Genomic DNA, 18,069 nt, shown 5'->3' with positions numbered 1-18,069 from the left:
TGGTGACTTGTTTCCTTTATACCTTTTCTCTGATTGTTCCTCACCTGGTTTTGGCTCCCACTGCTGAGAAAAAATACTGACCAAATACTGATAGTCGGGCTGTGGCCAAAGTCTAATACTCTGCAATGCTTTTGCATTGCAGGGCATTAGACCTGTCAGACACAGGTGTAATACCTTGTGTAAGGTCCCATGCATTGCAGAACCTTATGGGCCACTGTAGATGGATCCCGCTGCCATTATTCAGCCTGGAATAACATGAGCATGACTATCAATTGGAACCAAGAGGGAGCCCCTCCCTCTATTAAAGCAGATAGCTGTCGCTATTGACAGCGGCATCAAAGGGGTTAAACACCCGCGATCAGTGCTAGCAGGGTGTCATCCATGATATATAGGAGACACCTCCTGATGATTTTGCAGACTCTGCTTGGGAGCAGCCACGATTATCGCACTACTTTCCATAAACCGCCATACATATACAGCGCGATTATCGTGGCAAATGCCAGACAAGCAGCTTTGGTTTTCGATACCTCCTAATTTTGGGCTTTGAGAACGCATGTAATCCGCACATGAATAGTAGAGTGTTTCTGCATTTACAGTTTTTACTTGCGGATTTTCAACATCTAATGCAATTCTATTAGGAAAATCTACACAATTTCTGTTGTGGGTACACGAAGCTAAGAAGTTGCTTTTACGCGGCTTTAAAAAAAAAAATAATATCATAGTAGGCATAAGTCTCATCTACTTTGTGGGAACTGTAAGATGCTGTTTTTTTTTTTTGTGTAGCAAAAATACAGATCAAAAAAAACTCCCCAAAAACTCAATCATGGGACCGCCTCATGAATTTAGTATGAATAAATACATAGTGAAATCAAATTTTAGGCACTTCAGTTTATTATTGACAATGCATATAAAAAGGAACAGTTTTCATTTTTTTATGGAAACAGACAATTTGTCCCTTTGTTTTAATAACTGCAAATATAAAAATACGGGGCGATAAAGCAACAAAAATTTGCACATCTTTTGTATAAACAATCAAAGTGTTGTACAAAATTATTTACATTTGTAATGTATTTACAGGTTTTTAAAAGTACAATTAAAGGCCTACAATAATGTTAATTTAATCAAAGTAGCTAAAATACAGAGCAATTTTACAATAAAAAAGGAAAATAAAAAAACAGAACAAAAAAAAAAAAAAAAAAAAAAAAGATAAACACCAATATGAACCAAAAAAAAAATAAATAGAAGAGAAAATACAGCAATTTTTACGAGCAAAACCCTTTCAGTTTCTGGTTATTTTTAATCTTGAACCGTTCTTTGTCAGCGCAAGAATTTCTACGGCACAAAAACCTTCATCCAATCTACTTTAGTATTACATTTATTACTTAAGATACTGCAAAATTTAGGTAAGTAAACTGCATAGTAACTTCTATAAATTACTGTGTCCATTAAACGCTGAAATACACATTTACGACCTACATAATGAATGCTGAATATTTTTGCTTTAGTGTTGTGGTTTTTTAAAATACATATGTAGATAAGGAAACCCCCTGAACACATTCAGTATTTTACATCAGTATTTGTGAGCCAAAACCAGGAGTGGAACAGTCACAGGAAAAGTATAATAGAAACTCATCACCACTTCTGTATTTATCACCCACTCCTGGTTTTGGCTTACAAATACTGATGTAAAATACTGAACGTGAGCATTCTCGTCTAGATGCCGGATGGCTATTAAATCACAGTTGTATTTAACTGAAAATCTATACGTATTAGGGGGGGGTCTTTACAGACCGGAGTAACGTCCACATGTGTCCACAAGACCTGCAATGTTTAGTGTTAGCTTATCAAACTATGTACAGACGCAAATAAAAATTAAACCTTTTTTTTAACATATATATATGTATAAATAAAATTAGTTTCAAGATATCAGTGCAGGTTTTTTTTTTGTTTGTTTTTTTAAGGCTATGAAATATTTGGGCAATAGCTTCTTGTATATATAAAAAAAAAAAAATAAAAAAAAATTAGATATTAAATGTCAATGAAGGTTTACATTGATATGCTACGGAGACATGTAGATTGAGAGAAAAAAAAAAAACCTGCTGTTGCATGCTCAAGTATCAGGTTTTTTTATATTATGGCTTGTCCTTTGCGTGCAGTCATCTGTGACCTCATATCATTTACTAAACACTGTAACAGTAAAGACAGTGCTTTGGTCAAAACATCGCTGAACAATCTTAACAGCATTGTGTGTTGAGATGTAAATATCATGTATTGAGATGAAACCTGACAACTGATATATTATTGGGAGATAATAGAAATGTTGTGTCAAACATTCGAGAGGGCGGCAATCATGCTGTAGTTTATTAGAAGACAAAAATATTGTTTTTCCAGTCTTCCCATAGACCAGTCCATATTAGAACAGAGATGAAGTTTGATATGTAGTAACCACTTTATTAGGAAGTTACTACTCTTTGAAATATATTTAGGAGATGAGGCAGTAGGGGGAAAAAAAAAACAAACAAACACTTTGCATAGTAAAGAATAGCCTCTGGCAGAGTCCAGATTAATTCTGATGTCTTTTCATATGAAGAGCCAAGTGGTCAGAACGGGAGAAGCTGCGGTTGCAAACTGCACACTGAAAAGGTTTAGCTCCTGTGTGTTTTCTGTAGTGACGCGTCAGTTCATCGGAGCGAGCGAATCTCCAGTCACAACCTTCCCATGTACATTTGTATGGCTTCTCGCCTGCAAAACAGAATTATGGAATAACTTTAGACATACTGATATTAAATATAACAAAAAAAACGCACAAGTATTTTCAGAATTACATGAGATGCAATGTCATATTATAAAAAGAATAATGAAAGTGCAGATGGTCTAATTAATAGCAGATCTGGTCTGCAGATTGGAAACTGCTCTTTATACATGTAGCATTTATAGGCAAATATTGATGTCGTAGAACATTAGCCCTTGAAATTTTCACCATGAGAAGAGAAATAAAATAAAAGGGTAAGGGCAATACTGACCCAGATCTTTACATGCATGTTGGAAAAAACCCACACCTATAAAACCCCTTACAGTGCGAATTACGCTAATCTCAAGACTATCAGAAAGTCATAAAGGGCCGAGACAGCATTGAATACTATCATTCCAGAGGTATAAAACTAATGAGAGAAAAGCTACACGCCTATACCTAAAATAAGGCATTCATCCTAGAATAAGAGAGTAATCTGCTGACAGGTGGCTGTTCAGTGCAGGAGCCGCATCGTCCTCCATGGCATGACACCGTAGGCCACAATACAGACTCAAGTAGCTGTCATACGAATGACAATATCCAAAAGTCCCTCTCCGCTTGGAATGTCCTACCAGCAGTTCTCAGTCCTATTTGTGTTTGCAGATGAGCACGTTAATTATAGATTAGATGACCACAACATTCACACAACCATAATTCCATCACTCAAGACAATGTACTCAGCTGCTATTCTGACTGCATCTAAGTGTATTAAATCCTGTGCAGTCATTACTCAACTATTTCCATCTTGCGGTGCATAGTAGGTTGCCATACAGTTAACAGCTTTATAAAGTGGCGCACACTGGCAGGCTAATTCTTGCTTGTACTGCTTTGGGGAAAACCAAAAGGGCATTTAAAAAAAAAAAAAAAAAAAAAAAAAAAAAAAAAAAAACACACACAACACCCAAAATGATTGGTTAGATCCTCTCTGATACTACCTGGATGTAGCAAAAGTCAAGATTAGCCAACTAATCACAGTGCCAGTAACCTTACTGACCAGGATGATCAGGTCTTCGGACGGGCAAGGACAAGCATGTTTTTGTAGACTATTTTATATCTTTGCCTTCTCGGGACATTTTTGAAAGCAATAATTTGCCTTGTACTGTAAGCATTTGCCTTCTAAACAATTCAGTCATGCTAGTTGATTAATAATATTGTGTTCTGACTACATTGTCATTATCTGAACAGTTTATATTATTGTGTTACGATTTCATTTCCGGCCATAGTGATTGCAGCCTGTAAAATCATATTTTTAGCTTTTAATGGGATTGTAATATCTATGAGAGAAAACTGATTGTGAACATTGCTCATACCCATAGGTTGTAAACCAAGTTTGTAAATGAAACAGAAATGAAGACCTGGTTTGGAAAGTATTAATCTTTTTAGATCATGTAGAGAAAAAAAACACAACTGATTTTAGATCAAAGGCGTCTAACCTTCATAGCCATTCAAAAATAGAAACCATTTGAAGAGAACAGTTACCTTGTTGAATAGGGGGTCAACATAACCCATTATCTCAAAGGGTACCCAAAGGTCCGTTTACATTGACAGACTGGCGGTACTAAACTGCCGATCAGTAAAGATTTACCAATCGTTTAATAGCCTGTGTACATGGGCAGATCACGTTAAATGATGCTCACTTAGCAACCAGTAATAAACCACTCCGAGCACATAGGCAGCCATTGATCTTTGCAGGGAGACTCTGTTTTTACACAGGACGATGAACTGCCGAGAACAATGATCTTTTAGGCTACACGAAAGATCATTTCACCCGACGAGCGTGTTGCTCGTTCATCAGCCTGTTTACACTGAAACATTATTGTGCAACAAGCAATCCTAGATATGCTCGTTCACGTTAATCGTTCAGTGGAAATGCACCTTAAGACTCTGGTGTTCGTTTTTTTGTAACATCCTTTTACCTAAAAGTAGATTGATGGGGTTTGATGCCACAAGCCTCCCGCAGATGGCTAAACCCCCCCCGAGAAGCATGTCATGCTTGTGAGACAGCAGTGTGCACATAGGGGAGTATGGATACAATAGAAAGCATAGGCAGGCAGGAGCTGTATATTCTTGAGCAGGACACACTCCCCAAGGGGTTTTTTGATCGATCAGTAAAGTTCTCAGGACCCAGAACCCACCTTGCATCTAAAGTACATATAAACCCTTACAAAAAAGGTTTACTCTTTCAAGGGTCAACATGCAGCCCAACTAAGGTCCTACCAAAAAGCTCAAGTTTTCCTTATTTGGCTCGTTCACACTCTGAAAGAATAAAATCGATTACGGTTATGACGCTCGGCTCAAACTCAGATCTGAGCGTGAGCAGAGTTGTCAGTTTACTGTGACCAGATTCTCTTGCATGAGAAAAATCAGAGCACAGGTGCGAAGAAGACAGAACTTAAAAATCTAACTGCACTCGGAAGACATCAGAGTGCAGCCTGATGTTTTAAAACACAACCATGGACATGTATGGGTACGCGTGATCTGATATGGGGTACTGCTGATCAGCCTCCGCATAGTAGAACATTGGGCCGGTTGCTATCCGATAAAACATCGTATAGCACTCGTCCAGATTACCCGATCCCTTAACATCTGAAGTGTATAAATGTGGATGATCAGGATCAGTAGAGATGATGAGCGCTCACAAATTAAAGCCAGTAACAGTCACGTAGGTGCCCTAATTTACCATTTAACAATAATCAGACTTATACAATTGGGCATGACGACGGTACCTGGATGACTCATCTGCATTATTCAACCTGTAAACGCAGTCAAGGCTAAAAAACAAGTCATCTTTAAGAAAGAAAAAAAGAAATCTACAAAGAAAAACAAGGATGAGGTGTTATTTGATTACAAAGAGCTAATCCTCAATTCACACAATGTTCAGCGGAGATTTGATTCCATTCCAATAGATTCTAAAGCTCCCCCTCCCCCGAAACATCTCCAGTGTGAAGTCAAAAAATACTATTCTTCAAAGAGTAATGTGTTTAAGTTCAGTTACTGGAACATGACGACTGAATCAAAACAGCTATTTTACTCTGCAGCAAAATGCAGTTACTCCTCCACTTCAGAGAACTTCTATGGCATTTGTTAAAATGTCAGCACTGTTCAAGTAAAACATCATGGAGGAAACTGGTACCAACTTCCAGCCAAATAGCACACTCCAGTCGTTTCTTTCCAAGCCAGGAATATCATGCACAGCCCTGCCAGAAAACAGGCCTACACTTCATGTATTCCTCGCTGCAGTGGCAGGCGCAGAGCAATTACCTTACCTAATATATATATATGGGATTTCTCCAGCTTATAGACTATTACACAGAATATTCTTAAAGCGTAAGAAAAACATAAACCATAAGAGCCAGGACCCCAGCAGTATAAGCGGCTGCATGTCCACAGAACCATTCTTGTTGTCAAAACCACAATAAAACCCATGAACACTATTATGGTGGAGTCAGTCGGAGTTTGCCTTCACAGCTGCGATAGAAGAGTCAGCCATGACACTAGTAAGAACAAAGTTTTAATCCTTTAGTAATGTGATAACGACACATTCTAGAAATGTTATGGAGTTTAGGATCTATTCATAATACTAATAGTCAGTAACATGTCGCTGGTCGGTTCAGCTATAGATTTTTTTTTAAGCTACAGCTTACATTTATTTTAGTAAACTATGATTGGGCATGACAACTCAATTTATTCCCTTCATATGGGATGGTCCTGGCTTCCAGAAGGTCTAGAAGCACGGTGTTTTGTAACCCTACTCTATCCTCATGATCTGATTGTACAAAGAAAAGCAGAAATGAAAATAAAAAAGTGCCCCAATACTTTCCTTTTGAGATGCCAGTCAGACAGTGGCATGTCATTAGCTTTATACCCGCTAGAAGAAACCCACAATGTGTGGAAAGTCCGAGAGTCAAGTCCAAACTCATTTCAGTAAGATTGAGAAAACAGAAGGCATTTTAAAAGTAAATCCTGAATAGCATCTGATATAATAAAATACTATGTCAATGTCTCTATAGCTATATCCCCCCCCTCTACATTACATGGTATAAATAATTCTACCGCCAACCCTCAATCAATAAAACATAAACTGCAACTCGATACGGCATCACCTGTGAAACTTGGACACCACTAATCTCTAACAGTATGTCACACGCGTTAAAAAAAGACGTCAAATTACAATAAGGGCGAAGGCTGCGTTTTTTACGCAAGTCAGTGACTCCATCGGGCCTTCTGTGTGAAGCCCCATAAACGGGATTCAGGTGCAACCCCTGATGGGGCCATGAATATTACTAAGGGCGAAAGTCACGTTGTGCTCTGTCTGGCTTCCATTTTGGCAGGGTCCACCTTTGAAGCGCAGTTTGCCTTTTTGAGGAAACCACAATATGTGGCTGTCGCCAGACAGATCACAAAGACTACACCTGCCTCAAAAAAAAAAAAAAAAAAGTCAATCGCCCCTTCGGGTGTTGCACCCGAATCCTGTTATTCAATCCTAATGTAGCTACAAGCAAGTGGCAAAAACGCAATACGAGTAAAGCCTAAAGCAGACCCAAATTGCATATACGTTTCCAACAGAATAGCCAATACCATTAATTACATATCCAAATAGCTCCACGTGTGAATGAAGAGCAGAGAGGAAAACAAGAGTCACCCAACCAAAGTAAGTTTTTACAAAATCTGCCAGGAGATAAGAGATGAACTGATTGCTTGATTTTGACTGTCAACCACATTCTACAAAAGGCCAAGTACATGGCTTCTTGCCCCCAAGTTACGGCATTGCTAAAACAGGACTACACCACTTACTAGATAGGGTGAAAAAGTAATATTTAGCAGCACTTAGTGTTCTTTACACACCCTAAATAGGAGGACTTCAATGAAGTACAAATGCTCTAGAAACTCCCAAAATAGCAACTCTTAGTACACAGAACTAATTTAAGTAATTATTGCGGCTGAAGATTGATTTGCACTTTAATTGCAATTACCTGGATGAACTGAATTAAATTGAACGCACAGGATTTTGGAGCGAGTCCACTAAGAGGGGAGAAGAAAAAAAAAAAAAAAAAAAAAAAAAAAAAGCTTGAGAGACTCTTTTTATTTTTTATTTCTATTGTAAAACTACTTTAATGTCCCTATGTTCAGGCTTCATTTTATTTTATTTTTTTCTTCTTACATTTAAGTAAGAAAAGTTTGGGAGCACACAAACCACACACCTCCAAGAACTCTCCAAAGAAATAAATGTTTCCAGAAGCGGTCCCCAATAAAAAATGTGTCCAATTAGTGGACAACAAATAATTTAGTGTTAAAGGGGGCGCTTCCACCCCTTTCTTGTATAATTGCTATGTGCTCTGTGACTAAAGGTTCAATTTCACTAACATTTTGAGCAAAAATGTGCTACTGTCTGCTCTGGTCTCACTTTTCAAAAGCGACAAGAAACATTGGTGAAGTTTAGCGGGTGGGGACCTCTTGTGGACCAACAGATTTCCTATAAATTTACACCAGAAATTAAATTAAAGTCGAAATTAATGCTCCGATTATTTTTTTTTTTTTTAAATGTTTTGAGACCAGTCCTAATAGGCGTAGGTGTTTTTGTTGCATTTGTGCGGTTTTAGCCATTTATTCATCTCACCTCAGAAAGTGCGTAATTTTTATTTTTTTTACCGAAACAGCCAGTGTGAAGAGCTTCAATAATTATGTCATTTTAAGCTGCTATGTTGCAAACTTATTTTGCAATGCACAAAATGTTCCTGAGAAGCTAGGATCTGCCAAGAAACTGCCCAGCTTAGTCTTCAGCTAAGACCAAAGACTCCACAGAAGACGGAATCTCCCAGCAAACGAGAGTATTAGAGCTTGTCTGTGTTTGTTCTGAAACAAAATCTATTAGGAGGTATTCAGAGTGATTGAAAGGACCAGCAAGCTTGAATAAATAATAAGAAAAGACGGAGGGGTTTTTGATACAAAAGAAATTCTGAAAGTGTTTTGACTCCTTCCACCAGACAAACTTTGCTCTGGGCTTTTTATTTTATTTAAAATGACAGATTGTAAAGGGAGGTTATCATTCACAGGTGATTTAAAGCCATTGTCATGAAACGAAGATTAGGAGGAAAATGCAGTTTGAATAGTCAGCGATTACTATGGAACAAGTTTGGCCAGATAAACAGGACCGCTAAATACCCCAAGGCCATTTAAGACATATTAAACAAAGCTTTGTTAAATTGCATTGCATGGTACTATCTTATTAATTTAAGATTTGCTTTGAAGGCAACTTAAGTTTAATAATAGTGTTTTAAAGATTAAAAAGATAAAAAAAAAGGGTTTCTTGTTGTTAAAGAAAAAAAAAAGTAAAGACATTGTCAAATGTAGAGTGCTCGTAGCCTGAAATAGGCGGTCTGCATTTGTAAAGTACAGAAAAACAAACCAGGAGGAATTAGTGCTTGGAACCATTGTGTCCTCCATACAAACACTGCTTGATTAATGAAACCTAAACTTTGTTAAAGTTAATTAGAAGAGACGTTAGGAAGTGTACAAGATCCATAAATAATTCAATGTTAGCATAGCATATCAATTGCTTTTTTCACAGCTTCGCTTGACACTAGAAAGAAAGGTCATGCTCAGATGCTTGAGTCAACTCAAGGTAGACACACAATGAAGAAATTACAAATACAGAAATATCTTTAAAAAAAAAAAAAAAAAAAAATTACGCACACAATAGTACTGCTGACATTTCTGTAGTGAGAAGCTTGAAAAAGAGATTCCATCAAGCAAATAAGTTCTTGCCAGAAATGTGGAAAGACAGAAGAATGGGTCTTGGCTAATCCCATAAATTAGCCATGATCTCTGCTGCGCCAAGGTTAGAAGATAAAGCAATGACTCAATATCTGTGTGGGACACTGTATAGCAATATGTTTAAGCTGGGATTATGAAAACACATATTGCTTAGAACAGTTTTGTTTAGCATGGTAACAGTCTGCCAAACAGACCTTTGTTCTACTTCTTTTATTTTTTTACAGTGGCTGTTAGAGATAACTGCTTCAATTATCAAAGCTAGGATTTCCATAGAAACCTCCAGCTTTCAGATACCTTCTTTACACACAAAAAAAAAAACAAATCAATGAAAAAGAAAAAAACAGCTAAAAACAAAAGCCAGTGTCCATGGCAATTTGGAAATTAGTTTTACCTAACTGAATTAGTTCTTATATTAATAGCTGTAGTCAAGTGAATGAGGAAGAGTTCTACCATCCAACAATGACGGCCTCCCGAACGTGCTCCAAGAGAAGACCGTTTAAAATAATTATCCAGAAATGGTGTAAGCGTGTACAAAAATTTTAATAAATACATACTTTATAAGTAGAGACAAGCAAAAAGATTTACAGGACCCAGGTTGAGTGGCAAGGTCAATAGTCCTTGGCCACCAGACTAGAGCTCTATAAACCTATTTTTTGCTGGCAACCCCGGCGCCTCTTGATTAGTAGGCCTGATGTGATGTCATGCGTGCATCATGCCACAAAGTAGACATCGCATCAGGTTTAGTAATAAGAAGAGGGAGGTAGCGGAGAGTCACAGTCCACCACTGGTCCATGGTCCTATGAAACTTTTTGCTCACCTCTAAATTTTTATGTATTTTATAGATCACCCTACCATTTATTCGGTTACAACTTATAGCAGTTTGGTGATCAGACTTTTTGTTAAATATCAGAGTATTCACTGCCCTAGGAATAGAGTTGATTTTGTACTCTTTTCCAAAATCAAGAGCAGTGAAAACTGTAGGTGACAAAAAAAAAAGTCTGCAATACTCATCACCAAACTAGTATAAATTGTAATTGGGTGGGCGATAAGCAACAGACTCACAGGATAGGTGATAGCGGCAGAATTCCAAGTGATCAGACTAATGTTCCCAATCCAAAGGGTTCGGCTGACGGTCTAATGTATATGGTGACTGATGGCCGGGAGAGATGTCAAATCATGAATTTCCAATTTCAGACTGCCAATCGTATTGATCTCCTGGAGATAAGCTGCCGGCTGACATAACTGGCAGCTTTCTTACAGTGAACAAAGGAGCACTCGGTTGAATTAGATTTCCTGTCACTGAGATCGCTGTCATCTGAATGATCAGTGGTAGCATCGCCTGGCCGACAACCATTAATGCATATGGCCAGCTTAAGACCCCTCCTCCTCCACCCACGAGAAAAGGGATAGAGTCCCCAACTCGAATGGATAAAGTAGTGATTACACATGTGCATCACGGATCTGTTTACTGGAAATAGGACTGACAGATAATAAAGTACAGCATTTTGTCATCTTAACCCCATACATATTTAGTAACCAGTATTAGAGAGATATATATCTCTAAAAAAAAAAAAAGACAAAAAACACACACCACTAGGTTTTTCCCGTGGACATAAAACATTCTGCTTGTGCGAAATCCCTTTTAAGGCCACTTTCACACGTTCAGTATTTTATATCAGTATTTGTAAGTCAAAACCAGGTGAGGAACAATCAGAGAAAAGGTATAATAGAAACAAGTCACCAATTCTGCATTCATCACCCACTCCTGGTTTTGGCTTACAAATACTGAACGTGTAAACGGGGTCTAATACTAAATCAAAAATTATTTTTCTATAAATGGGAATCCTGTAGAAAATATGATCATTTTATGTAGTGAAAAGAAGACGTGAACAAAGCACCTGACAAAAATTTGCCATGATCAAGTGACAGTGAAAAACAGACTAAAAAACACACAAACTTCAAAAAAGGAAGGTTTCTATGAATAATATTTACTCAACCATTAAAATGAACAATGTCTGCACATACCAGTATGTGTTCTCAGGTGAGCTTTTAAATGGGAAGACTTTGTATACACTTTTGTGCACCCTGCAATAGAAAAGAAAAGACAAAGAAGAGCAGAGTTAATATAATTGTGAGAGAATTTGTATTTATATAAAAAAATAAAATAGTCAGAATCCAGACTTCCAAGTAGATTCCCCTTTCCAGCTTACTGGTAGCCACGATGCAGAAATATGAGCTCCAGTTATTATATAGAAATGTAACACACACATTAGGAAACATTCCTTTAGTGCCGCAAATAAGAAAAAAAAAAAAAAAACTTCATTAATGCAACAGATGTACCTTGTCAGCTCTCATGTATATTTATTCGTATTGGGCCGACTTATTTTATCAGAGATATTCCTAGCCACACATTTATCTGCATTCTTACATTCTAAAAATACCTGGGGAGATTCCAGAAAGTGCAGCAAAGTTTTACTTAGCCATTGCCAAAAAGAAACACTGAATTGCTACATTCCCTCAGTGACCTCTATTATCCATATATTCCTGGTGAAAATGCTGTGTCCAAACCCAATTCCCTATGTATCAGCAATGACAGTATATTCACCATTTCTTGCCACATGCCAGTACTTGTGTCCTAAACTTATAATGGAAGACGGAAATTAGCAGAGATGCCATTTATAAACCAACAAAAATGACATTTGTAATCTTCAATAAAGCGGAAGCTGTGAAATGGATTTCTGCTGCCGAGTTACCCGAGGGCACTCCCATGTGGGCGAGGTATATTATAATGACAGCTGCAGCTCACAGGTGGATCACTAGGAGGCACCAGGCTTGAAGGTGGTTATCCAGGATTAGATTACTTTTCAGAAACAGCGCCACACTTGGGCAATGCCCGTGTCCAGTATTGCAGCACACTTGAAGTCATCTCTAGAAAGTTATAATTCTGGATAATGCCTTTAAGAGCAACTCCACTCATCAATTTGTAAAATATACTATACCATTCCAGCCTCTTAAAATTGTTTATGTAGCGATAAATAGGTGGATTTAATTACCGCCCACTCAGGACTGATTGAGATGCTCGCCACATATGATCGCTTGCGTCACCCCAGTGATCCTTTTAGGTGATTGCAGAAAAGGATCACGAAACATTTCCAGAATAACTAGAGATAACGGAAGTGAAGGTCCAACTTACAGATGGCGGCTTCCTATTCATTATAGTAGTATGGTGTTGTGTTATGGAGATGTTCTCCCTTAAGAACTTATAGGGGAGAATAGAATGTGGTGCATCAGTAGCAATATACAATGGTACACAACAACGTATTACCAGCCCTAAACACTACACCGCGAGACGTATAGCGCTTTGTGGGTGCACAGAACCTTGGCTTTCATTGTACGCCATTTCTCGACAGGCTAGACCATTAGTGAACCCATACATTACAGAGAAGACAGTTTGTTAGCACGCTTATAATTTGCATTACATGTTAGCTCGATAGACATGATTGTACAAGTATAGGTAGTGGAACAGGTCACTAATACAACCATAGCAATAAAGATTCATGGTTATATCTCACGGCCTCTAAAACATCCAGCACCTCCCTATTAACGATCATTATACACTTCTATACCAGCAGAGGGTCACATGGAAAGCATCGCATCTCAAGAGTTCCGGGAAGTGTAACATTCTGTCTAGAACATTACAGTGTAGATCCCACAGATATAACAGGCTGTAATACCTGGATGAATGCCTCAGACTTGTACTAAAGGTCTCCACAATTACGAGCAACTCCCACCCTACCCCCCCAACAATTCCTCTGCTTGAGGCCAGTTCCACAGTTTTTGGTATAAGTGCAGTTATTTTTACGACTAGATCACAAAGCCCATTACAAGGAATGTGCATTTTCAATTCTCCTTTTTTCTTGCGGATCAATTGTCTGAAAAATAAATAAATGGAGACTTGTTCTTCCTGGCTTTTTCTAGGTTAGGGCTCTCTGATGTTTGAGAGCCTATTGTGCAACACCAAGATTCGAGGTTCAGATATAGATCTATATTCACATTTATTTCAATAAAGTAAATAATTCCTGTAAAACAAAATCTGTTACATTGTAGATGACAGTGAGAAGAAGTGTCATCATTCCCCAGTGATGTGCGAATATGTACACTCGGTCTTACCAGGATAATCACAATAGTGAATTCTTCTTTTCTCCAAGTCGGGGTTGTTTCTGCGGTTGTAGCGGACTGACTGGACAGGCGCAGGCACCATCGATACTGTTGCAGGTATGCTGGGATTGTGAATGACCATCTTGGAAGCAATGGTGGCTGCATATGAAGGTGGGGGGTTTAAACTCTGAAGGAGTTCAGCTTGTCGGTCAGGGCTGCCAGGTTCTGAGCTGGGTGGTGATGGGGGAAAGTACGTGGCCTCCTGCTGTGGCATGAACTGACCATGCATATTATATGAACACTGGTGAATGCCCTGAAATTGCTTCATTGTGGTCTGTGACACGGGGGAGGGGAGCGGATTGAATCCTGATAATTCTGTTGACAATGAAGCATTACTAATAGGGTCCATTACCCCGCTCTGGCTTGTGGAGTTCAAGTCCATATCTGATGAACTTAGGAGCTGATATAACTGACCATGCTGGGGGTTGACCGGAATCTGGATTTCTGGAGAAGGCAGCTCCTGCTTGATGTAAATGTTATTAAGATCTGCATTCTGGTGAGAACTGAAGATGCTGGTAAACTCTGGGAGAGGCTGCGAGGCGGTAGCCTCCGTCTGCTGGTTGAACACTGTAACAGGCTCGGTCTTGATCTGGGTGACTGTAGGCCTTTGAGACTTGTATAGGTTTGTTCGCAGGTGAGTGATGTCTGGAAGGAAGACGTTCATGTTGATGCTGTAAGGCAGTCCGTCACCATCATTACTGAAAAACTGGTCAATGCCCGACGCACTCTCTCTTCGGTATTTCTTTTGGTCCTGCATGATGTGTGCTGGGGTTTGATTGGGCACAAGGTACTTTTCCATTTCACATCTAGTCTGTTAAAAAGAGAAATAAATACATTAAATTCCCATGTGCATATATATTACATACACAGACATATACACACCAGAACAGAAGACATGATCCTTGCTCATATTCACGCCAACACTTAAGGTCCTAAACGTCCTGCTCAGATTGCCATTGGAAATTAATAATCTTGTAATGTGAACATGCAATTTGTGCAGATGCAGCACTGTCATGTATAATCCTTCCCCAGATCCATATCAAGCAGATCTTACAATTCCAAGTGCTACATTGTAGGCTGATATTACCAGTACAGTCATCAGCAAAACATTTATCATCTACTCTTCAATGGACAAATGCTACATTCCCCCTTGCACTGTAAAATCTCTAGTCATTCCTAATCCCCTTAGCATTCCCCAATATGAATCAGCTGACAAACGGAAAACAAGTGTAAGAATTCACTCGAAATTAGCTTGTGCAAACAGAAGTCCAAGTCACTTCCCACAGGGCCACCTAATCATGTACAATGGACCTGCAGAGTGGAGCTTTACAATCTTGTATGGAGCCAGTGCCCGCAAGTAATATATTAACAGAAACACACTTGTAGATCATTACAGATTTTAAGACATCCTTGCCAAAAGACCACCTCTTTGAGAAGCCCACCACCTTATCCAGACCATAATTCATTTCCACCATACTAGCCATCTTCTGTGAGAAGACCATCCCCTCCTAGAAAACAACAACAACAACAATACAATGTTGAGTGGTCGCTGAAAGGTTTCACTACACCAACAGGTCAGGCTCCTTTTAGAGTGATAATACAGAATAGGCTACAAAGTGGAGCGTAATACACAATGATAACGTAGTAATCTGAAAAAAGGGTAAACTGTCCCAAGCCAAAAATCTATGAGCACTTCACATTCACTGATCTGATAAAATAAGGCCATGTCATAATCTACTAAATAGAGCCCATGAAGAGCCGTCCGCTCAGCCTGTGGTTAGTCCGGTCTGATTTTAGCTTGCCCAGCTGTTTGTATGTGGATCGGTCCCAATATGTCATATTCATGATGTGTAGTGTGTGGGGGCGAGAGGCAGCCAGTTGTTCTGCCCTACTATCCATACAGCAAGAGCCCACATGGCGACATTCCCTGCACCACTCCTGGTTTTATGTGGGAGACTCTGCACCAAGCAAACATCTCCAAGCACCAGAATTGTTCCTTAGTTGAAGCTTTTTATTTCATGCATCATAAAAAAGGCATATAGTATAATATCTGACGAGAGATTCAGCTAAGGAACAGTTTGGTGCTAATCGATATTAATGTGCCCACATGGTGCCAGTCACCCTGGTGCACAGCCCACTGCTCATCACTGCTGGATAGGATCATTTACTATAAGCCATGGTCACAGCTTGTACAGGCACACAGGATAAAAGACATGAAATGCAGAATGTCCACATAGAATAAGAGCCACATTTCTAAGGGTGGGCACAGCCCCCAGAGCACCTGGTGCCACAGACCACACAGGTACTGCAGGTGGGCAAAACAAGAAGCACGAACATGCAGGCAGTACAGATAATAGATCTATGCAGAGCAGGCAGTACAGGCTGAGTACATGGAGTACAGGTATGGCATCTACACAGACAGGCACCTCAGGCAGATCACGGAGTACATGTATTGCGCAAAAACAGGACAGGTAAGCACAGGCAGCACATGGAGCTCAGATATTAAGTATATGATGTACAGGTATGGTGTATACTAGGACAGGTGAGGAGTACAAGCAGCACAGCCAGGAACTGCTGTACACAGCACAGGTAATGCATATACAAAAGGACAGGTAGGCAGGAGACACAGGGATTGCATATACACAAGACAGGCAGGATGCACATTAAGTACAGGTAAGATAGATAGATAGATAGAGATAGAGATATATATATATATATATATATATATATATATATATATATATATATATATATATATATATATATATATATATATATATATATATATATATATATATATATATACACACACACATAAGACAGGTATGCAGGCCGCACAAGCACTTTATAAACACAGGACAGGTAGCACAGCCAGGCAGGCGGCAGTCAGTACAGGCACTGCTATACACAGGACAGGTGGCACAGGCAGTATATGGAGCACATGCACTCCATACACACAGGACAGGTGGCACAGGTAGGCAGGATGCACATTAAGTACAGGTAATGCATAAACACAGGTAGCACAGCCAGGAAGGCGGCAGTCAGTACAGGCACTGCTATACACAGGACAGGTGGGCAGGGGCACAGGCAGCACAGGACAGGTGGGCAGGGGCACAGGCAGCACAGGACAGGTGGGCAGGGGCACAGGTCCCTGCCTAGGTGGCAGGCAGGCTTCGTTCCCTACCTGCACCATGTCATCAGGCAATAGTCTGGAGCTCTTCATCTCTTCAGTAAATGCCGCTCCCCCAGCAGAGTGGTCCCCTCTGTTCGGCAGATGCCCCCCATTCCCAATCACAGGCTTTAGCTGGGTGAAGACAGGCTCGTCCAGGCGCCCCAGCCTGGCACTCATAGTCAGCACCGTGGTGGCCATAACGTCAGCTAAGTCCAGAGGAGCAGCCCGGGCTCTGGAGAAGAGCGGAGCGATCCTGTACCCTACACACAGCACGGAGCGCGGGCAGCACACGGCAGGAGACGCTACCTGCTGCAGGGTGTGGACGCCACTTTATTACGGGGCTGGACAGCGGGACAGCACACAGCTCCATAGGGGCCAATGCGCTGTGCGGGGCGGGGCTGCAGTGTGTGGGTGTGCGGCCAGGGGGCGGCACTGAGACTCCTCCTCTCTTCTTACAGCGGTTTGTGCGGCGGGGACTCATTGTGTGATCATGTACAACATCTGTGCTGTAATAATGCTGGGCTCCAACTACTGCACAGTGCAGAGACGCACAGTGTGCTGCCCTACAGTGTAATATCCCACACATCATACACTGCACTGCAATATACTACACATCATACAGTGACACACTGCACTGCAATATACTACACATCATACAGTGACACACTGCACTGCAATATACTGCACATCATACAGTGACACACTGCACTGCAATATACTGCACATCATACAGTGACACACTGCACTGCAATATACTACACATCATACAATGACACACTGCACTGCAATATACTACACATCATACAGTGACACACTGCACTGCAATATACTACACATCATACAGTGACACACTGCACTGCAATATACTACACATCATACAGTGACACACACTGCACTGCAATATACTACACATCATACAGTGACACACACTGCACTTGCAATATACTACACATCATACAGTGACACACACTGCACTGCAATATACTACACATCATACAGTGACACACACTGCACTGCAATATACTACACATAATACAGTGACACACTGCACTGCAATATACTACACATCACACAGTGACATACTGCACTGCAATATACTACACATCATACAGTG

At 39.9% G+C, this 18,069-nt stretch overlaps 1 protein-coding gene across 1 annotated transcript; it reads right to left on the bottom strand.

Annotated features, from left to right (window-relative positions):
- Positions 1–873: 873 nt before the first annotated feature.
- On the bottom strand, positions 874–17,325 carry KLF5 (KLF transcription factor 5). The gene is made up of 4 exons (XM_073663969.1): positions 16,968–17,325; positions 13,736–14,594; positions 11,591–11,650; positions 874–2,742 (listed from the first exon to the last, which is right to left on the bottom strand). Exons 1-4 carry the CDS (start codon positions 17,151–17,153, stop codon positions 2,564–2,566), a joined length of 1,284 nt encoding a protein of 427 aa, XP_073520070.1. The 5' UTR covers positions 17,154–17,325; the 3' UTR covers positions 874–2,563.
- Positions 17,326–18,069: the final 744 nt, after the last annotated feature.

Source organism: Phyllobates terribilis, unplaced genomic scaffold (genome assembly GCF_046119375.1).
Source record: "Phyllobates terribilis strain yellow unplaced genomic scaffold, ASM4611937v1 Scaffold_2__4_contigs__length_985480577, whole genome shotgun sequence".
Classification (NCBI taxonomy): domain Eukaryota; kingdom Metazoa; phylum Chordata; class Amphibia; order Anura; family Dendrobatidae; genus Phyllobates; species Phyllobates terribilis.
This window is presented reverse-complemented; position numbering and strand designations above follow the sequence as displayed.

Coding starts and splice junctions, on each gene's coding strand:
- KLF5 (XM_073663969.1), bottom strand. CDS start 17,153: ATGGCCACCACGGTGCTGACTATGAGTGCCAGGCTGGGGCGCCTGGAC. Junction 11,651..13,735: donor TCACTATTGTGATTATCCTG/GTAAGACCGAGT, acceptor TTTCTATTGCAG/GGTGCACAAAAGTGTATACA. Junction 2,743..11,590: donor TCACCTGAGAACACATACTG/GTATGTGCAGAC, acceptor TCTGTTTTGCAG/GCGAGAAGCCATACAAATGT.